The 24552-nt window shown below is 35.6% G+C and overlaps 1 protein-coding gene across 1 annotated transcript; it reads right to left on the bottom strand.

Moving 5' to 3' along the window:
- Window positions 1-276: 276 nt before the first annotated feature.
- On the bottom strand, window positions 277-24213 carry LOC126976298 (G1/S-specific cyclin-E; the record flags this gene model as incomplete). The annotated part of the gene is made up of 8 exons (XM_050824568.1): window positions 24146-24213; window positions 23319-23371; window positions 23179-23245; window positions 22821-23098; window positions 22363-22564; window positions 6529-6640; window positions 5834-6166; window positions 277-353 (listed from the first exon to the last, which is right to left on the bottom strand). Coding segments are annotated over exons 2-8 (1083 nt in total), but the record flags the coding sequence as incomplete, so codon positions are not given.
- Window positions 24214-24552: the final 339 nt, after the last annotated feature.

Below are 24552 nucleotides of genomic sequence, written 5' to 3'. Positions count from 1 at the left end.
TCGAGGCCGCCCGCCCGCTGCACGTGCTCGCCGTCCGCGCCGCGCACCACGCCCAATAGAAGTGCGGTGTCTGCGGTGTGTCGGTGTCGCGGTGTACTCACAAACATGTCGAGCGTGACGTTGTGCGCCTGTATGCGGTGGCTCTCGTCCAGGTTGAGGTCGGGACAGATGAGGTCGAGGCCGCCCGCCCGCTGCACGTGCTCGCCGTCCGCGCCGCGCACCACGCCCAATAGAAGTGCGGTGTCTGCGGTGTGTCGGTGTCGCGGTGTACTCACAAACATGTCGAGCGTGACGTTGTGCGCCTGTATGCGGTGGCTCTCGTCCAGGTTGAGGTCGGGACAGATGAGGTCGAGGCCGCCCGCCCGCTGCACGTGCTCGCCGTCCGCGCCGCGCACCACGCCCGCGCCGCCCGCACTCCGCACCGCCCCCGCACACGACGCCATCCAGCTGTAGCACGGCTGCAGCGCCTCCCAGCTGTACCCTGCGACGAATACATACGTTTTTTTTTCAAGTTATTTCATCATAAATATATGCACAGTTGTTACTTAAATATATCTCGCGAAACTGTTACAACAGTTTGTTGGGTTGATGAACAGATTGTTGGTTGAGTTTACGCTCTTAGACTATACTATACTATTGCGCATCTATAATAATAATAATAAATTCTTTATTGCCATACAAAACATTACAAATATAAAACGAAGAAATAGGATACAGGATGAAACAAAAGGCAAAAGAAAAAGGCTAAGCTTCACCTGACATAGAATTATGGATTTGTTATGATTTATTATGTTTCCATGCAGCGCTGTTTTTCAGCCATCACCTCCTCCATAAGGTGTTGAGTGGAAGTGTATGTATTGTGGCTCTCCAATTACCTACTTAAGCTATATTTTTTTTATAAAATGTAATATTTAAAAAAAAGTGTTCTGATTACCCTTGAAAAATGTATGTAAGTGTGTGTGTGTGCGTGAGTGTGGGCGTGTGTTTATGTCCGTACACAGAAAAAATATTTTAGAGAAAGATATTTCTAGTGGATGTGGTTCAATTTCTCTGCAGGACGTTGCTTTTTTAGTAGAGCAAAACGGTATTTTTTTTAAAGGACTCGACACTCATTTGTTTCTTTAGAGGAGGAGGTAAGTCATTCCATATTTTTGCTGCAGAGAACCTGAAAGATCCCCTAAACCGAACTGTTTATGCTTAGGGATTATCAGGCCGGGTTGTCTGTTTGAACGCAAGATGTGTTCTACGGTGAAATCTTTCACCCAACGAAGCTTTTCAAATAAATATTCAGGCTTCTTGTTCCAAATAACCTTTTGAGTTAAACAAGGATAGTGAAGTTGTCTTCTTCCACTCATGTTCAGGATGCCTTTGCTATTCAAGTAGGGAGTTATATATGCTTTCCTGGGTATGTTGAAACAAAAGCGAACACATGAGTTTTGCACTCTCTGTATTGCCCTCTCTGCGCTAGCGGTCAACCTCGGCCCATAGAAGGAGCTACAGTAATTAAACTGCGATAGTACCACAGTCTCGCACAGAAGTAAACGCAAATCTTCTTTTAGATAGTTTGTAATTTGATACAAGGTCTTTAATTTAACAAAAAAAGCTGTTCTAATTTAAGTATTCACGTGTTCCACAAACTTTTGTTCACCATCCAGTAGAACTCCAAAGTTACCCGTTCTAAGACCATGTTGTCAATTTTTATGTCCAGGCTACTTTCCAACACTGCACTAATTTGGGTTTTCGTTCCTAGGACTATCATTTGAGATTTTGTAGGGTTTAGGACCAGGCTTCAGGACATTCTCCGATGGGATATTTCTAAGATCGTCTTTTTTATCGAAAGAGTAGTACAACTGTGTATCGTCTGCATAAAGATGGTATTTGCAATGTTTAATATTGTTGCGTAAGTCAGCTGTAAATATGGTGAATAAATAGGGCTTAATAAAGAGCCCTGCGGCACGCCTCTTTCTAGCGGTCTTAAGGTTGAGAAACTCTTATCACCATTTTTCCCTTCAATTACCACCATTTGCTTTCTAAACTTGATTGATTTAGTATAACTTTTTCCAGGACTTTAGACAGCACGGGCAGCATTCAAATTGGGCGGAGATTTTTCAGTTCAGTAACACAGTTCTTCTTCGGATATAGTCTTACGATCGCTTTCTTACAGCAAGATGGAAATGTGCTGGTTTCGATGGACTTATTAATTATTCTTGTTATAATAGGAAGGGTCACATCAAGAGTTAGTTTTAGCATTTCTATATTTAGGCAAACAATACCTGACGTGTTTCACTTGATATTCATAATAATTTTTTGATCTCTATTTCTGTCGTTGGTTTCAAATTGAGGGTGTCAATGATGGGTGTGTGATATCTGCGTATGTTTTAATATCGGCTGGTAGGATCAGAAAATGCTCATTTATTTTGTTTGGATCGTTAAGATGATCAGGAACTATATTTTCTTGTGCGCTACTAAGCTGAATAGTTTTTTTTATATTTTTCCACAATAGGGCTGCTGGCTTGGTTAGGTTATTGTTAATACAGTGATTAAAATACGCCCTTTTTCTCGTTCTATGCTTGCAGTTACCAAGTTTTCTTCCCATTATTCCGATAAAAGTTTTTAGAGCTCTATCTTTTTTGTTCAGTGCGTTTGTTAAAGCTTCGTCTCGTAACGTCATCATAAATTAAATCATGACCGTTATCCAGGGTTTAGAGTTATTTCTTAAAATTGATTTATGTATCATAGCGTGAAGGTCAAATAAACTTGTAACGTATCTGGTAAAAATATCAATCATTTCATTTACACCATTATGAGTATTAATCGAGTCCCAACGGATATTTTTCAGATCCTGTGTGAAAGATCTATGTTGTGTAATTCTTGTGAATCGAACGAGTTTGTTTACTTTAGGATTCCTTATTTCAAAGTCAACTAGGATCAATGCATGGTCGCTAAAACAGTGGTTATGTATTACCTTTACATTTTTGCATTTTAAAGGTTTATCTGTTATGATCAGATCAAGAATAGTTTGGGACAGATCGGTGATTCTTGTCGGCTCATTGACTAGTTGTGAAAGACTGTGGTGAAAATAGAAGTTTTTAAGTTCTTTTTCTTTTGGTGAGTCTTCGCTAGTAACATCAATATTAAGATCACTAAGAACACACATGAAATCACAATGCGACACGGAGTTTAGGGACTCGCCAAGGCCATCGAGCGTCTCCAGTACAGAAATGTTTTTAGGCCTGTAGACTGTGGCTAGGGCTATGTTTATACCAGGCAGTTTGACTTCTATGCATAGTTGTTCTAGCGAAGATGGAGGGTGCTGTCGTAATAAATTATACCTAATTTGTTCGTTATATACACTTTTACTAATACACATATACCATTACACACATATCATTACTTTGTTATCAATTCATAATATTAATAAAAACATAGTAAAATCGTATCTGTATACATATAACTGAACTATACTACTTTAAATATTAAGACTTACGTGGAGACGTTAAGGAAGTGCGTTGATTGGTGATGCGTCTCAATCATGAGCAGCCATTGTGGGTGTGTGTGTGTGTGTGTGTGAGACTATGATTGTGTATGTAAAGTAATACTTATTTATGCAACTGTTGTGTTATATGGTGTATTAAATCCAATGAGTATTTTAATACCTAATTATCAACTGTTGCATACAAGACTTTATCTACACCCAGAATATGAATCCTCTTAATGATTCTGAAACAGTTAGCTTACTGCTAACATTAAAACAGCCAGTCCTAGTAGTAACCTAATATATATGTATATAATCAGTAATGGATGGCATTACTGATTATATACAAATAAACTAAGTATTAATGAAATAATTATTTATTTTTAGTAGTATTTAACATTTTGTATAGTTCAATTACTAAAATTCACTTGAATATTATGTTCTTTTGCAGCGTTTAAAATATCCGGCGGTGTGCTGTCAAAACTTGAATAGCTAATATTTTCAAGAAAAATGGTGGGGATTCGAATAACCTACATTAATTACGGCGCGCGACGTTCTGATAGTGTGGAACGCACGTAAACGAAAATGTTCCTTTTTTGAAATTCATACAGTTACCACGCATCGAACAATACGAATGTGGCTGTCTCTTGAAACTCTTTGCGCATGAAGGTATCGAAAAAAAACAAAGGAGTGTTGTTATGAAATTCAGTACAACACTCGTTTGGATGATGTAATGGTTATTAGGACATTGGGTGTTTTAATGTTGGCAATAAGCTAACTGTTTGATAAAACCATTCAGAAATGTTTTTCAAGTGACGTGGAAATGTTAAACGTCTGTCAGTTTTGAGTGCTGGGTAGTTATGGGTCATGACGTCAAAGTACATATTAACATAAGAACAAAAGGAGAGGTTAGGTTTATAACTGACATCGTTGTTCACTGACTGTGGTCATACTTTTACACATTTGTTTGTCAGAATTGTATTAGCGCCGCCGATGGACATCCGACACTCCAAAGGTCAAGGGATGCGTTGCCAGGCCTTAAGTTCGGAATATACTCTAAGATTGAAGGTTCCTAAGTCGTACCGATTTTGGAAAAACTGTAGACGGTAATCGATTCCACCAATTTGCGAAGTGTGAAGCAAGAACTCCCTCGCAAAATTCGTGGTTGTAGAATGCCAGACGGCAATATGATTGTGGCATGCAAATTTGGTTCCAACAGTTTCGGAACACACCCCGTGATAAATGCGTTAGAAGACATCACACAATGAGATGATATGTAGTACCTCTGAAGCTTTTCATGAAAGCTTTCGATAAGCTGCCACCAAGTGTTGGAATAATATACCACCCCCCGTCAGGGACAGTTCCTCCATACATACTTTAAAATTTTAATATAAATTATTATCTTCGATTATGAAAGAGTAAAATTCTGCATTATGTGGCTTGTTATATAAGCGCAACTAATATAAATTAGTTCGTTCTTACCGATTCATAGGGTAAGATTTGTTTATTATTTTTGTATATTTTCTTTTAATGTGTGTATTCGCTATTTATGAGTATTTTATTGTACTTTATTCCTAAAATTATATTCAAAGCACGTCGCGAGTTGCGTTGCAATAGGTTCCGCTACGAAAAATGAGCGATGTAGCGCCTGCTGCAGTATATGCTAAGCGGTACCCTACATCAATAGTTGAACTACTATTTTTTTTTCACTAAAATTACATTGAAAGTACCCCCACTCTTATAAATTTATAATTAGTTTAGTTTTTAAAAGCGTTTTTGGTGAGTAAAATTTTATTTGATTTTCCCTTTGTTTTTGTTTTATGCAAATGTAATGTAATATTTTTTATGTACACCCATGCTTTAAATCCTCCATTAAAGATTAAACAGTTAGCTTATTATAGCCAACATTAAAACACCCAATGTCCTAGTAACGATTACATCATCCAAACGAGTGTTGTAATGAATTTCATTACAACAACTGTCTTTTTTTAATGTTAGCAGTAAGCTAACTGTTTCAGAATCTTTTTATAGAGGATTCATATTATGAGTGTAGATAAAGTCTTGTATGCAACTGTTGGATAATTAGGTATTAAAACACTCATGTGACACTACCATCGCCCACAAACCCACGTTCGTGTATACCCCTTATTACACAACAGTTGCATAAATAACTTGTAATTGCTTGTGCGATGCGAAATAAAAATATGTCAATGAATTGATGGATCATTATTTGGTCGTCAGTCGTGTATAGATAGTTACCTGAGACCCTCAAAGCCAGTTCTTTATTGAAGGAATGCGCGATGGCGGCGGCCGCGACGGCACTGTATGGGAACTTGTTGACATCCACGTGCAGGATTGCCAGATCCACGAGCTGTCCGCAAACCACGAACTCCAGCGAGGAGTACTGCGGGAACACGAACGTGTAGCCCCGCAGCGCGTTGATTCCCACATCTCTCTCGCCCAGGAGCCTCCTCTTGGCACTTTTCCCCTCGCTGGCCAATTGCATGTAGATATTCAACCAACTGTTGATAGTAATAGGCGTGATGTCCCACGACAGTATCTTTAGTATTAATCGCTCTTCTAATAGGATCTCCTCGACCGTGCACGCGCCGTCTGTTACATAAGCGAACTCCCCGATCTTAGGCGGATATACTTCTTCGACTTTCGCCGCAATAAATAAACATGTTATCCCTGCAATTGAAGTAAAATATACTTAGATTTTAAAATGGAAGAACGAAATTCTTGTAATCAACATGTAATGTAATATCAATTCTAATAATTAACATAGTTGATTGATTATAAATAAAGGGCAGGAGATATTAATTATGCTTGAAGTACCGCTGTCAAATTTAAAACTTTATTTTTATATAAATAAACAATTTCGAAAATATTTAGAAACAGGTTTAGCACACATCAGGGGAAGTTTAGCAAAACAAAATTCCCACATTAAATACTTAACCTGTCTTTATAATTTCCTCTTTACATTTTTTTTAATGTGTAACCAAATGATACTTTTTGCATGTGTATTCTTAGTCTGTTTCGTCCATATTTACCTATAAGTTGTAAGCTGCCCTTCTGCACATCCAACGTCTCGGTGAGATACCGGTCCAGGTAATCCACGGTGAGGTGGAACGTTTCTCTGTGCATCTTATGTACGTCGCATACCTGAACAAACAATTTAATTTTTTTTATGACAGTAAGGGACGAGACGAGCAGCCACACAATCGTTTTTTAACAATTATTTTGAATAACGTAATACTTTTGTTTTGAACATTTTCTGGGATCCTGTTGTAAAAGCATATACATCGCCCCACAAAAGACAATTAATTACCAGCTGGTGTGCTTCGCTTAACTACACAACAGCTATGGAATGAGCTTTCTTCCGTTTCCGGCAAGAAAGGCCGGCAACGCTTCTGTGCTTCCTCTGATGTTTATGGAAAAGGAGGACAAACGAGCGTACGGGTCACCTGGTGTTAAGTGATCACCGCCGCCCACATTCTCTTGCAACACCAGAGGAATCACAAGAGCGTTGCCGGCCTTTAAGGAAGGTGTACGCGCTTTTTTTGAAGGTACCCATGTCGTATCGTCCCGGAAACACCGCACAAGGAAGCTCATTCCACAGCGTTGTAGTACGCGGAAGAAAGCTTCTTGAAAACCACACTATGGAGGACCGCCACACATTCAGATGGTGGGGATGATATCCTAACTTGTGCGTGTCGTGCGAAGGTGGAATGATGATGTTACAAAGTATGTGGGTGATGGTGATCACTTCATATTATTCACACTCGTTTGTAAACCTTTGATAGATGGCCGATTTTTATATTTTTCATCTATATAAGTATGTAATGTTCTCATTACGTTATCTTTAACTTGCAAACAAAAATGCGACGAATTGTGCAACTTTTTTTTATTTAGACTGGAGTACGTTTGTCACCTCATTACACGAGTCACCTGATATTAAGTTATAACATCTATTTTCAAGCCCACAGGAATAAAAGGAGGAGCATAAAATTATAATCTTTATTATAACTTAGTATTTATTTTGTGCATCTGTTGTAACTGAACTCTTCCAAAACGGCTTGACCGATTTTAATGAAACTTTCTGTGTGTCTTCGATGGTGAATTCGAGAATGGTTTAGATTCACAATTGAACTACCTCCTAAAAAGCTGGACCCATTTTGATGTTTTTTTTGTGTTTCAGTGAATTTTAGATTGGTTTAGATTTTCAATTCCGGCATATAATATAATTATCTTGCTCATGTGTATGTTAGTGAACTCCTCCTAACGGCTGGACCGATTTTTCGAAGTTAAGACGTGTGTACATGACAACGTCTGTCGGGTCCACTAGTAGGTAGGTATATATAATTATTATGTACGTGTATTGACAGAGAACTCCTCCTAAACGGCTGGACCGATTTGAATGAAATTGTGTGTGTGTGTGTTTAAGTAGATTCGAGGATGGTTTAGATTCACAATTGAACTATCTCATAAATGTCTGGACCGATTTTGATGATTTATTTTTTTGAGTGTTCCAGTGAATTTGACATTAGTTTAGATTCTCAATACAGTCGACATATAATTCTCCTACGTATGTTAGTGATATTCTTCTAAGGTCTGGAGCGATTTTTCAAATTTAACATGTGTGTACGGGTCCGCTAGTTAAAATATAAATTTTAATGTTTAAATATCATATGAAACAATAGTCAGTCACATGCAAGCACATAAAAAACTAATTAAGTACGAGTCGAAATCGAATACGAAAGATTCTTTTTTTTTATGAAAATAAGGGACAAGACGAGCAGGACGTTCAGCTGATGGTAAATGATACGCCCTGCCCATTACAATGCAGTGCCGCTCAGGATTCTTGAAACCTCCAAAAATTCTGAGCGGCACAACAACTGCGCTCGTCACTTTGAGACAAGATGTTAAGTCTCATTTGCCCAGTAATTTCACTAGCTACGGCGCGCTTCAGACCGAAACACAGTAATGCTTACACATTACTGCTTCACGGCAGAAATAGATTCGGTTGAATCGTACTATACATCACACACTACTTGTACGGCTATGGTTGTGAAAACAACAATATTTTTAAATTTGCTTGGCGGCGTTATTGGAAATCGCCATCTCGGTTAATTTTGATTTAATTTGAAATGAATAGCATTGCTATATTATATTACATTTTATATTATTAACATAGTATTAACATTTTCTAATGATGACATATTAGTTATTATCTTATACCTTTAAACGAGCAATTCTTGTATATATATAATCTGAATCTCGGAAACTCGGAGGCTCTTTCGGCCTCCAAGGCCCCCGCCCGGCTTCGCTGTAAAAGCCGTCAGGGCTATCAGCACAGAGGAGGTTTTTAGTCGGTAGGGGGTGTTTACACCCGAGCCCGACATATGGCCCCGTTTCGGAGTCTTCAATACGTAAATGTTTTACTCCTCTCGAAGAAAAAAAAAAGGAAACGTCTCCAACGATTTAAATGAAATTTAGTATACAGGTAGTTTCGGGGGGAGAAATTTATCTAGCTGCCAATTTAAAAAAATGTAGTGTTATCCGTGTATAAATGAGAAAATGCTATAATAACATTAGAATACAAAGGTAAATTTCGCCACTATATATACACGACTGTAATTTATTATTTGACGTATTGTATTTTGATATACCTACTTTCAATCAACTGTTTTGATTGTTTTTATATAGCAATAGAGGATATCATCCCCACCATTTGGATGTCTTGCTCAGGCGTTCCTCTACACTGCGGCTTTCAAGAAACTTCCACGTACAACCAAACTATAGAATGAGATGCCTTGTGCGAGATGTTTATAAGCGTGGCAGCCATGGCGGCGTTGAACACTACAATCTGGTACACTCGTTTGTCCTCCTTTTCCATTAAAAAAACTATACAAAAATGTGTTGTTTACGATACCTACAGTCCGCTGATGGAAGGACGGCGTAGTCTGAGTAAAAAGGTTGCTTACATTTAATACGAAACCCGAAATCCCCCATACAACGTGAAAATCCACACCAACAGCAATTTATCGTAGCAATTTTTTGCTACAATGTTGCTACGAATAAAGCGGCTACGACTCTCGAATATTCTTTTCATTACCTTTTGCCAACACTAATTACCAATGACGTTCTTATACATATAGACAAATCACGTCTTATAAAAACAAAGCCGAAATATGGAACATGCAATAACTTCCACCAAAATAAACTTCGACTGCTATACATTACCGCATTAACTCCAGTTGCTTAAAAGATTCCTGTTCAATAAGCAGCAATGTAACATTTATTCTGATCAGGTTACGAATTTTGAATTTAGAAGCCGATTTGGACAGTGGCAGTTGACACGACTAAGGAGAACTCTTTTCAGTTTTTTTTCTATGAAAATACGGGACGAGACGAGCAAGACATTCAGCTGATGGTATTTGATACACCCTGCCCATTATAATGCAGAGCCGCTCAGGATTCTTGAATAGCCCAAAAATTCTGAACGGCACTACAATTGCGTTCGTAAGATGTTCAGTCTCATTTGCTCAGTTATTTCACTAGCTACGTCGCCCTTCAGACCGAAACAATAATGTTTACACATTACTGCTTCACGGCAGAAATACGCGTCGTTGTGGTACACATAATCTAGCCGGCATCCTGTGCAATGGAGCCTCCCACTGGTAAAGGATCCGTTACGCTATCAGACTGCGAATTTTATGTCCTTATATGTATATAGAATGTCATTGCTTAATACCAACTAGTCACCAGTGAGTCTAAATTTAATATTCACACAAAGGTTTAATAATTCGTGGGCATCAGAATTGTGAATGATAACACAATGTGTGTAATCATAGTTTGTTTCCGGCCATGCCACCACAAACTAACCACTAGTATTGCCGTAGCCAGAAATAAACTTGAATATTGGGAAAGTAATGATTGATTTAGTTCCGGTACTACTAGCACTGCACTTTTCAAGTCAAATATAATTTAACTGAGCGCTTTTGAATACTCTATTTGATTGAAAAGAGTGGCTGTTGAGTTTCTTATATGTTCTTCTCACGAGCTCTACTTTTTCCGAACATATAGTAGATTCTGTTATTAGAATTAGTAAAATACTTTTAGCGATTCAAAAGCGCTTTGATATAAAAAGCTGAACCGACAGACGCTGTTCTGTCAGTAAAAGAAATGGTGTAAGTATTCGGAAATAATATGATCTAAAGCGATCGGAAATGTGTTATCAAAGTTAATGTATTTGTGAATGATTTTATAACATTATGTAGTAATAAAATTATAAGGAATAATATAAAAAAAGGCATTTATTTTCTCAAAACAGATTCCTTTAGAATTCTTTTGGATGTCATTTCTAATAACTACTAGATACTACTACCGCTTCGGAAACAAATGGCGCTCTGAGAGAGAAGAAGCGGCGCAAGAAACTCTCCCAGCATTCTTTTTTTTGCGCTCTTTTCAATAAAAATATACAATATTGTACAGTCATTTCTATCGCTATAAAATAATCACAATCTTGTCCCAGGCTGTCCGATCATTTAGATATTCAGCAGTGGAGTAATAGGATTTACGACAGAGCCATTTTTTTATAAAACATTTAAATTTATTTATAGATAATGCCTGAACAGTGGCTGGGACTTTATTATAGAAGTGTATACATTTACCCTTAAAGCTATTATGTATCTTATGAAGCCTACTAGAATTTGTTACAAGCAATCCCTTATTTCTAGTATTATAATAATGAAAATCACTATTAAGAGCTATAGTACTTGCAGTACACAAACAGTAAACAAAAACAGCTTTTATAATACCGCTTTATAATTGCCAATTTTTTAAGGTTTGAGAGGTGGTATCCGTAAGAGATGTGCCATCGCGGACTTTTCTGTGGCCCTATATAAGATACATAATTCCACCATACATTGTTTTTTTATATCGCAAAAGGTTTAGACAGAGTTTTCATTCAAAGCTCCCAGGCAGCTTATCTTTTTCCGACACCTCCAACAAATATGTTCATAAAAACTTAACAAATTCTATACTTAAACCTTCCTCGAGAGCCACGCTATTGGTGAAAACAGCGTGAAAAATCGGTGCAGTACTTATTGAGTTTATTGCGAACAAACAGACAGACAGACGCCGCGGACTGACACTGTTTATATAAATTTTAGCCTCTGGCTATAATTTAATTTTATAGTTATATTTTTGACATACTACTCCGTTGTTTTAGCATGTCTTCAGCGACTCTTAAGAGATTTTAAGAGTTTTAAGAGAAAATTTCAGGTGTCTTGGGACTAGACGGGCGGCAACATGTTCCATACTCAAGAGATTATTTAAAATGAAACAGTGAATAAACTTACGATACGCTAGATATATATACGACTCGTGATATGTAGAAAGAGTTCAGCAGTTATCTCAAACTTATTTATGAATAAGGATTTACATACACTTTATTATTATAACATTTGCGATATCAACTTCAGTTGACGATTGATGGTCTACCAGGGCGATGCCAATCTTCCAGCGCATTTCATCCGCTTTTGAATGCTTTGTACCACTCGTAAGCACGTGTTTTTGCTAAAGTTATTCACCCTTACCTTTGTGTAACATTTTCAGTGTCTCCGTAATGCCATTCGAGAAATTATATTCATTGATGAAAAATTTAAGACAAACTCTTTGAAAGAGCGACATCTCAAGTCAATTTCCTAATATGCAAATATTGGGGTTGAGCAGGTTATCAACTGTAAAGTAGATCCTGTAGATGGAGCCACAACCTGAGAGTTGAACAAAACAAACAGAATTTTATAACGAGGCCGTCCGTACTCGAACTGTTAGCTTAGTTGGTTAGAGCACCGGCACGGAACGCCGGATGTCGTGGGTTCGTATCCCGCATCGTTCATAAAATTTTGTTTTTGAAATTTTATTTATGTATTAATCCTAGAAGTGAGGGTTATCACTTCAAAAACATAACATATTGTTTACAAACTCTTTGTTCCATGTTTTTGTCTAGAAATTCGCAATACACATTAATTTCTGTTTTCTTTTTAGTGTTTACTAATTGTTTAAATGTTGTTAATTTAATTTACTCGCAACTAAACAATTAGCAGCTATAATTTAGAACATTATTTTTTTCTCTTTAATTTCAATTAGAACTTGTTTAAACACTTTTCCTATGTACCTAGCATTGAATACCTCAAACTTTTACATAGTAAAATGTGGATAGCGTGTCTGACTACAATTTTATTAGTCTTATATGTTATTTCTTTATCCTACTACTATTCTCCTACTCTGTAAGTATTTTTTTTTATGGAATAGGAGGGCAAACGAGCGTATGGGTCACCTGGTGTTAAGTGATCTCTTGCAACACCAGAGGAATCACAGGAGCGTTACCGACCTTTAAGAAAGGTGTACGCCCTTTTTTATGAAGGTACCTATGACGTATAATCCCGGAAACACCGCACAAGGAAGCTCATTCCACAGCTATGTAGTACGTGGAAAAAAGCTCCTTGGAAACCGCACTGTGGAGAACCGTCACACATCCAGATGGTGGGGATGATATCCTAACTTGTGGCGTGTCGTGCGAAGGTGGAATTCGGCGGCAGGAAACAGGTTAGCAGCTCTTCGGAAAACTACCCGTAACTCTACGCAACGCGAAAAAGTAGTTGTTTGCTTTTCGTAATAAAAAAAATATTTAAGCATAATTATTGAACCACTTAGAGAATGGTGTCGTGTTCGTGTTCGGTTCGAGAGTCGTGTTCGGAAAAGGCAGAGCTCTTGAGAAGCACATAAAAGAAATTCAACGGCTAATCTTTTTAATCAATTAGAGTATTTTACCAAAGTAATACAAAAATAAACTGTTTAAATATAAATTATCGTGCAATACCATCAAAGCGTTAAGTTTAATTATAGCAAAAGGAGCGAAATATTTTAACGAAAAAAAATCTCCAATGCTCCCATCGAATATCCCAACGAAATCGTGTTATAAGATTTTCGATGTAGCTCACAAATAAAATTTGAAAACAAAATTGTATGAACGATGCGGGACACAAACCCGCGACCTATCGCATTCCGTGCGAGTGCTGTTTTCAAATTTTATTTGTGTATTAATCCCAGAAGTGAGGGTTATCGCTTTAAAAACATAACAAATTGTTTCGATGTATCTATTATATTATTATGAAATAAATGTCAAGATAATCATTGGATAATACATTTAATTATAATAATACCTAATGGTGTGCTAACTCGTTTGAAACATTGTTTAATCGATATCAAATGTTTGTTCGTAATGCATAAAAGTGCACGGCCTGTTGATAAACTCTGCTTAATCTGTTAATTGACATCGTCAGTATTGGGTCAGAGATTAGGAATATTTGACAAAACAATATTTTAACATCCTTCCTTACCGCATCAAATATTTAAAATTAAAGGACTGGAAATGATATATTGCTGACTATAAGGGCTATACTTCACGTGTCTGGTGTTAGAGGAATTACAGGAGGAGGAGGAACTGCGTAAGAAAATTCATTCGAGTTTTGCTGTTCGTGAATGACATATCAAGATATTATTCCAGATATTCTAATTATGGTTGATGATTTTGATAAAATGTGTGAAAGAATATTATACCAGACAATTACAGTACAGGATGCCAGGGAAATCGTAACAACAGCGGCGAGAAGACGAACAGGACGTTCAGCTGATGGTAATTGATACGCTCTGCCCATTACAATGCAGTGCCGGTAAGGATTCTTGAAAAACCCCAAAAATTCTCAATGGCACTACAATTGCGCTCGTCACCTTGAGACATTAGATGTTAAATCTCATTTGCCAAACACAACTCATTTAACAGAAACACAGTAATGCTTACACATTACTGCTTCCCATAATCTAGCCGGCATCCTTTGCAAAGGAGCCTCCCACTGGACCTATTCTGGTGCCAAGCAGTGCAAGCACGATTTGTGTTTCAGATTGGAAGGAACCGCAGCTAATGAAAGTGGCTAATGAGCGTTAAAATCTTATATTTTTAGATTTTGGGTTTTTCAAGAATTCTGACCGATATCGCATTTTAATATGTTGTAATACAACCACTTACAATCAGGTGAGAGATATGAGGCAACGGGATGTAAACAGGATTTTATTACTGAATTATTTACATTGCCTAGAAAGCACGCCATAAACTATTCCTCACGGACTAAGCATCAAACGGTCTGATATATTTTCAGAGACTAGATTATATTCTTCATAGAATGAAAATCTATAGCCAACACCAGAAAGCATAGTAAGGAGAGGAGCACCAGAGGAGCTCATCAAAATAGACTTCATCATCACGTGAAAGTCCAGCTCCATAGCAACTCTGATATAGTAAGAAGACTAAAACAAACAAAACCTATTGGAGTGTTAGTGAATTAGTGTAAAACAGTATAAAAATAGTGAAATTATGAATGACACACGAACAACGTGACTTCGCCTTAATAGAACCATTAACGGCCGTTCCCAATATACTATCTACAGACAGATATAAATTACTACAGACAGATATAAGTCCCAATATAATGATAAGTCCCAATCTTATCGCGTTATATTGGGACGCGTGAATTGAAATTTCCATACAAACTTCTATCGCTGGTCGTCGTCCCATCGACAAGTTTATTGGGACAGAAAAGTCAACGATAGTTTCGTCTCGTTTTATCTCAAGTAAGAGACTGTATATTGGGAACGGCCGTAAGAAGTGTTAATGGACACATTCTAAAATTAGTCTATCTAGTGTTTAAAGTAGAATTAATTATTACCCTAAGTTAATTAGACGACCTGTATAGCCGAGTGGTTAACGATCCTACCTACTAAGCTAGAGGTACCGGGTTCGAATCCCGGTAGGTGCAAGCATTTATATGATTAATATAGATGTTTTTTTCCGAGTCATGGATATTTAAATGTATTTATGTATGTTTATATGAATTTATGTATTGTATTAAATATATCATTGTCTTGTAACCCATAACTCAGGCTATATTAAAAGCTTAACTTGGGGCAAGATAATTTGTGTAAAAAAGTGTGTCAATTTAAATTAGATTGCAATACAAGTAAGGCAACATTATAATATTAATATTTCCCAGAGGAAAAAGCTGAGGAGTTTTACGGAGTACTTCATATTAGTAAATGACACTATATTTTAACAAGATGACAGCTTAGCTATCTGTTACATAGACTCGATTCATCGAATCTGTCGCATACAAAATATGATGTCAACTGCAAATTATAGGTATAACAATAATTAAGCCAACGAGACAAATATGAAATATCGTACAGATGTCGTAAGATACACAAAATAATGATCGTGCTTAAAACATTTCGAGGTTAGTATATTGCCGATTACACAAAGTAGGGATTAACTACGTCATCAGTTTTCCCGTTCATATTGGAATGTTAAAATATTGTTAGTAAAATATTCTAATTAATCTAATATTAAAAATTCTCATGTCGCGGTGTTTGTAGTTAAACGTCTATTTTTCATCCCCCTAAATGTTAAGGGTGGTATTCGCCAATTTTTTTTGACATTTTTTTAAATTTGTTTGATTATGAGTCAGCATTAAAAAATACATAGAACTTCAACCATTTTCACCCATCTACGATCAACAGTTACTTTTGTATCGCGATTTTAATATCGGCAATACGTTTGCTGGGTCAGCTAGTTTTTATATAGAATGTGATTTTATATCACTTATTGAACTTCAAAGCCACCCATTCAAAAATGGTATGCCTTACACCTAGGAAGAATGGGCGCAATAAGTCGGCCGGCATCTTTTACTTAAAAAAAAAATCTTTAATTAGCCGGAGGGAGTCGTTCCATTCTCATTCTCCGACATCAGAATGTCACTAGTAATTACCACGTAACGTTTCTCAAGCATCCTTTTAACTTCGTAACAAAATATATGTTTTACATTTTATGGGATAGATGTTGTAAAACATATGACATCGCCCAACAAGACTTATAAACTCGACTTAACCGAGAGTAGTATATAACAAGTTTATGATTGTTCCTGGTGTTACATTACTATTATCACAGTTTCTAGAAAATTCGCATATGTGCATAATTCTGTAAATATATTATTACATTATGTTATGTATTTAAAGTGATATCCCTCACTTCTAGGATTTATACCCAAATAAAATTTGAAAAACAAAATTTTATGAACGATGCGGGACTCGAACCCACGACCTCCGGCGTTCCGTGCCGGTGCTCTAACCAAATTTTGTTTTTCAAATTTTATTTGTACATTATTACATTATCAAGAATACGATGAGAGACAATATTTAAAATATTAGATAAATCGTTCGAAAAACTATAAATTATTACCTTAGGTCATAGTCACACATTCTTGGGAAGATAACAACAAGTGTTCAAGTTATTTCATATACGTAATATCTTGTTTACAAGTTTAGTGCGAGCCACGCAAATAAAACCTTCAAATGTATACTAAATTATAAAATAATTTTTAATAATGTTTAAGATTAGTTGATTTGTGTACTTTATGTATTTACTAAAAATGCTAGCATTAACAATGCTAGGTTCCAATAATTGGAAGAGCAGAATTCCGGTTCTGAAAACCTAAAAGGGAATTCCTAGAAATTGTATTCACTAAAATGCTATATAAATATTTTTTCATCCGTTTTTTATTTTTGATTTTGACTATTTCTTAAAAAAATCTCTTAATTTTTTTAGGACCTAGGTTATGCATAGCGCAAATAGCTCTCTTCTGCAGCTCAAATATGGTATTTATGAATATCGGCTGCATCGCTCCATAATTATTTACCATAGTACATAATACTATGAAAATAACTAAAGTAACATTTATAATATATACGTAAAACGAAAACTATACAAAGATTGGCACAGGTATTTTTATACTTAAAAGACCTCACACCATATACGGAATATTTTGTGTAGTTAATAATTTTCTTGTATACGAAAAACCCAAAGTTCAACAGGATGACAATTGTATATATAAATTACGTGACACGTTGTTTGTCCACTATGGACTCCTAAGCTAATAAAGGCATAAAAGGCATAAAAGGCATAAAAGGCATTTATTTTCTCAAAATTGATTCCTTTAGAATTCTTTTTGATGTCATTTCTTATACTACTAGATACTACTACCGCTTCGGAAACAAATGGCGCTCTGAGAGAGAAGAAGCGGCGCAAGAAACTCTCCCAGCATTCTTTTTTTTTGCGCTCTTTTCAATAAAAATATACAATATTGTACAGTTGCTATAAAATAATCACAATCTAGTCCCAGGCTGTCCGATCATTTAGATATTCAGCAGTGGAGTAATAGGATTTACGACAGAGCCATTTTTTTATAAAACATTTAAATTTATTTATAGACAATGCCTGAACAGTGGCTGGGACTTTATTGTAGAAGTGTATACATTTACCCTTAAAGCTATTATGTATCTTATGAAGCCTACTAGAATTAGTTACAAGCAATCCCTTATTTCTAGTGTTATAATAATGAAAATCACTATTAAGAGCAAAAAGGTGACGATTTTTGTGAACATATATTAAATTTTCATAAATGTACTGACAATAAACAGTCATAATATTTATTTCTTTAAATTTTTCTTTGAGAGACTGTCTATAACCAAGCTGATATATAGCACGAACAGCTCTCTTTTGCAGAGCAAACACTATATCAATGTCAGCAGCATGACCCCATAGTAATATACCGTACGTCATGATGCTGTGAAAATAACTAAAGTACACTAATCTAGCGGTCGCAACATTCGTGTACTCTCTAATCTTTCGAACTGCATATGCCGCAGAGCTGAGTCTATCTGCTAGATGGGTAATATGTGGACCCCACTGAAGCTTTTTATCTAACGTGATACCCAAGAAGACCGTAGTGTCCACAAGTTCCAATCTCTGGTCATTTATAAGTACGTTGGTTTGTACCTCCGCTGTGTTTGGTGTAATGAACCGTAAACACTTTGTTTTTTTACTGTTTAAGTGCAGATTATTCGTCTCAAACCAACGCACTATCTTTGAGAGTGCATTGCTTACCTCGTCATCAATATCCGCACGTCGCTTCACTTTAAAAATAAGTGAAGTATCATCAGCAAACAATACAATCTCATGGCTATCATCTACCACAAACGGTAGATCGTTAATATATATAAGAAACAAGAAAGGACCGAGAATAGAACCCTGTGGAACACCTATTCGCACAGGTTTACCCGAAGACCGTTTGCCATTTACATCGACTATCTGAACTCTTTCGCTTAAATATGATTTTAACAGATTTAGGGCTCTATTTTTCACTCCATAATGCTTTAGTTTTAGGAGTAAAGTTTCATGGTGGACGCAGTCAAATGATTTTGACAAATCACAAAAAATGCCCAATGCATCCTGTGACTCTTCCCAGGCGTCAAAGATGTGCTCAATGAGTCTAGTACCCGCATTAATTGTTGATAAACCCCTAGTGAAACCAAACTGATTTTTGTTCATTAATTTACAAAAATGCATTTGTAGCTGTTGAAGCAAAAGTTTTTCAAAAATTTTACTAAAAACAGGCAGCACTGAAATAGGTCTGAAATTAGCAGGGTCAAAAGAACTGCCCGATTTAAACAAAGGTATAACTTTGCTGTATTTCATGAGGTCAGGGAACACACCCTCATCTATGCATTCATTAAATATTATTGCTAATTCAGGTGCTATAATGTCAAGTATGTATTTAACAATATTAGTCGAATGGCCCCATAGGTCTTTTGTATTTTTTAGGTTAATTAATTTGAAGATTTTTATTATATCGCTACCTGTAACATACTTAAATTTCAAGTCAGTAGAAGATACTGGTACGTGTAATTTAAGCATATCATATGCTGCTTTTGGCAACAATGAACGGATTTTACTGGGGATTACTTCATGGAGTGCAGTTTGGTCCAACTTGAGAGATAGGATAGTTTTTATTTCGATTTGGGACCCATAAATATTTTTATTTTCAATATTTGTTTTGTATGGACATATTTTCTATGAGAGAATTTAGTGACGCACGGTTTGACAGTTCCACTGTGAAACAATTTCATTCTAACAACAGGGAGCATATTTACGAAATAATTTTTGATGTTTTGAAATATAAAACAGTTGTTTTTTTAATATCTACAGAACAACGTCTGTCGGGGCAGCTAGTAGTATATATAAATTACGTGACACGTTGTTTGTCCGCGATGGACTCCTAAACTAAATAACGGATTTTAATGGGTATTACTTCATGGAGTGCAGTTTGGTCCAACTTGAGAGATAGGATAGTTTTTATTTCGATTTGGGACCCATAATTATTTTTATTTCCAATATTTGTTTTGTATGGACATATTTTCTGTGAGAGAATTTATTGACGCACTGTTTGACAGTTGTGCTGTGAAACAATTTCATTATAACAACAAGAGGCATATTATGTTACGAAATTATTCTTGATGTTATGAAATATTATTGACTTATTCATTAAAAAACAGTATTTTACTTATTATGTACAGAACAACGTCTGTCCGGTCAGCTAGTATATATATATACTAGCTGACCCAGCAAACGTTATATTAATATTTTAGAGTTAGACTGTTTCTTGGACATTGCAACATTACTTTATTTTTCTGAAATATTTTTTTTTTCTAAACGTAGCCTAAGTTACTCCTTATTATATCAGCTACCTGCCAATAAAAGTCAGTCAAAATCGGTCCAGCCATTTCATTTTTCAATTTTATTTTGGTGTATGTATGTAGTAAAAAACAGTAATTTCAATATTACAAACAGACACTCCAATTTTATTTATATGTATAGATAATATATACATAGTTATTGTATTCTAATACTCGCCAAATGGTCTAGTGTCGTGTTGAGTCCGAGCGTTAACTGTTACACCTTTAATAATATTCACCCTAATCGTAATTATATATCGTACCGTTATAGACCCTTCATAGTTCAAACTACGCAACGTGTGAACAAGAATAACGAACGAAATCAAATTTCAATAACAATTTACGTCAATTAAAGTTATTTAACCTAATAATGTAATTTTTTTACATAGTAAATGTGAATTTTCAATTATTATTTTTATCATTTGTTTATAAAAATATTTAAGTATTTATCCCGATATTAATAAATAATGTCATTTTTTAAATAATTAATGCCAATATTCTGTTATTATTTCTTTATTTAAATATTCATCCCGACATTAAAAATAACGTATTTTTTTTTAAATAATTAATGTAAATCTTCAGTTACAAAACTTTTTATATGTCCTTGGTATGAGCGATAGTATAACGCAACCCTTACGACACGAAGATTTTGAAGGTTCCCGATAATACATTTACAAAGTTTATTTGAAGAATTAATTTGTTAAGAAGAAGTTTGATGAAGGAAATTATATTATATATAAAATTCTCGTGTCACAATGTTCGTTCCCGTACTCCTCCGAAACGGCGTGACCGATTCTCATTAAATTTTGTGAGCATATTGAGTAGGTCTGAGAATCGGCCAACATCTATTTTTCATCCGCCTAAATGTTAAGGGTGGTCCACATGATTTTTTTTTTTTAATTTTTTAATTAATTTAATAATATAATAGCATTATTCTTAAATGGTTGTAAAATCACTGAGGCCCCATTCGAGTCGCGAACTTCGATGTATGATTCGAAACTATCAAATGTTTATTAGAAATCAAAGTAAAAAATCCAAATATCTAATATATAAAATTCTCATGTCGCGGTGTTTGTAGTTAAACTCCTTCGAAACGGCTTGACCGATTCTCATTAAATTTTGAGTGCATATTGGTAAGGTCTGAGAATCGGACAACGTCTATTTTTCATCCCCCTAAATGTTAAGGGTGGTCTTCGCCAATTTTTTTTTTGACATTTTTTTTTAATTAGCTTGATTATGAGTCAGCATTAAAAAATACATACAACTTCAAATTTTCACCCATCTACGATCAACAGTTACTTTTGTATCGCGATTTTAATATCGGCAATACAACGTTTGCTGGGTCAGCTAGTAATATATATAATAGATGTGGACAAGAGTGGTTCACGTGTTGGCATCTGGTCAGATCAGCCCACACCACGTCGGCGCGTCAGACCAAAATTTTTTACACTCATTTGGTCTTTGAATGGATTGACAAATGAAATCGGGACGCGCGTAAACCGTGCCGGACCTTGAACGATAATTATTTTACTATAATACACTCGAACTCGAAATAAGACCTAAAAATATCACCTAAAAGAGATCGCAAATCGTCATTGGCATTATGAACTCATAATATTCTTAAACTAAAATCATGACACTGTAAAAAATCGTAAAAGCAGATGAACATAATAGGTACAAAAAATGTGCAAGCATAGGCAAAACGGTTGAGTGTGGGGTCAATGAACGCGACGAAAACGGGTCATTGCCCTCTAAGTACTAAGTATTTTTTTTTGCAAAATATATCTCTATGTTTAAAAAAGTCTTACCTGATCACTTCTTGACAAAGCAGCATGGAATAACACCATATTTATTATGATCTATCTTATAGAAAATACCTACATTTATCTTAAGGTAAACTAACAATATTTAATATTGTTATATTATGCTCTACCTTGTAGTGTCTATGTATCAATTAAATCTATGTACATTACTTACTAAGCTTTCTATTATTGTCCAATTTCTATTTGAAATTTAAATGACCACAAGTTTTAAAGACCTATAGATGAATTATCTAGTTCATATGACAGTAAAGCATAAATTTGCATGTCTTAATATATTCAAAATATATCAGTATTAATGAGGTTTTGGTATCAAATCTCATTAAATCAAATTGCCATAAACTAGAGAGAGCATAAGAGTATTTGAATCTGATTTACCTCATTGAGCCAATCAAGCAGAATTGCTCTCATCCTTGGCTGGAGAGAGGGATGGTTTTCAAACATGTTAGGGCTCTTCCTCATGGATGACTTTATGTCACATTCACACATGCTTCTCCAGACATCCGCCGGATCAGCCCAAGACAGGCTGGGCAGAGGACACTTCCGTTTTGGAGGTGTAGGGCAACGGAACTTACTTGTACTGTAATAATATTATTTGATACATGGGAACATCTGTGTAGCTTTAATTATGCATCAATACAAAAGTATCTGATTTGAAAAACATGATAAATACTAGAAATAATAAATGTAGCTATTTAAATCAAATCAAAAATAAACTCCAGACATGTTTCTCAAAATTTTTAGCCATTTGGGCCTAAAGTATAAATACAATTTATTTCACATAATTTAAGAATATTAAATACATTAAAGTTATCATGAATATGGGAATAACATACCTGGCTCTCTTGTTTGAGTGTGGTGTGGAGTCACCTCTAGCCACATTGTCTAAGGGGCTTAGAACACAATTTGGTAATTCAGGTATACTTGGTGGACTAAGGTAACTATCTGCATTATAATCTATGTCTGTAAACACACTCCTGGGTTGTTCACTGTTTGGGTAGCCTTCATCATCACTGGAGCATGATGATGACTCCACCACTACATTACATGCTGGTTGTTCATTCACTTCATCATCTAACCTAGGTGATATCTTCAATGGTGGCATATTCTCTGCCTATAAATATATTATAAACATCATCAGCTGTTGTCAGTATATGGTGTGTTACAAATAAAATCAGCAGAGATACAACATACCTCATCATCAGTGGAGTTTCTTTTTCTTTTCAAATTCAGTCTCTTAGCATCTGGTTCACAGGGAGATCTGCGAAAAAAAAAATGTGTAAATAAAGCTTATCAAGGTCAAAATATTGACAAATATGGTTAGCTGTACATACCCTGCCTGTGCCATAGTGACGGCTATCTAGCTCACTGGAGATGCACCAACTGGCTAAAATATATTATCTGTTAATAATGCACTACCTAAAGAAGAATATAATATCACAGTTTTAATTAAATTATCATTAAATTACCGCATGTCACGAACTAACTAAAAATAGGGTTATGTCAGTTGTCAACCGAAATTGAGGACATATTTATAATTATTATTCACTTACAACACTACTAACTAACACAAGACACTCTTATGAAAAAGCACATATTCTAAAATTAGTAATAATGATCATTAGTATACGGTTTCTACGAGGGTGTAAATTCGGCGTGCCCCCTGGAGGTTGGCGGGAGAATATTTTTCAGGAATGATTTTCAAGGGTAACTACGGGAAAATATTTATTGTTTTAGCATTATATGCATTCTAGTATATACGTTAGTTAATCGTTCATCGATCAAATGTGAAAAATCATGAATCAGCTGGCGGAAAAAATGCCACGAATCCGTCACAATCGCGCGCGAAATTCTTCCGTCAGCGCCATTAGACACGTCGCTAGCTTGGCTTTCCGACTCCATCCACTTTAGGAAATTGATAAAAATAGACTACACATGATACCGTCGCATCATTCATATATTCATTATTAATATTATACTCCGTAATTTTGAAAAAATATAAAGCAATATACAAATATCTTCTAAGTTTAAATGGCTTGGCTTATCGCCCACCATAGGTTTATAACCTAATTACGCATAAGAGACAAAGATTTAATTAAAAGTAATGAATTTCAACGAATAAGTTAATGTTAGAGAGTCTAATTATTCAATATAAACATACCCAATCATTCACAAAATACATAAAAATCCTTTAGTTAAAAAATGTTAAACTCCAAGTTAAGAACGATCACTGAGAAGCACAAAATCACTTTATTTTTTAAGCTGATGTTTATAGATTTAATCAAAATTGAATTTAATAATAAATAAACTCTGTATGGACCAATTTCACATGCTATTATACAATTCCACGGCTCGATAACGCCCGGCTTTCCGCGCGAAAATGTCGCGCTAAAAGTTTGGTCTACAACCAGTCATTGGCTAACTTCAGGTTTGTTTCTTTTTGAAATTTATACGTCATTACTATTCGTGTTTCCTTACACGAAATTTTTGATAATTTGACAGTTGCAAATGACATTAAACTGTTTCAAAAGAAATTAGTAAGAAATCTGAAATACTAGTGTTCAAAAA

Source organism: Leptidea sinapis, chromosome 40, assembly GCF_905404315.1.
Source record: "Leptidea sinapis chromosome 40, ilLepSina1.1, whole genome shotgun sequence".
NCBI lineage: Eukaryota > Metazoa > Arthropoda > Insecta > Lepidoptera > Pieridae > Leptidea > Leptidea sinapis.
Note: the sequence above shows the minus strand (reverse complement) of the source record. Positions and strands in the feature narration are given on the sequence as shown.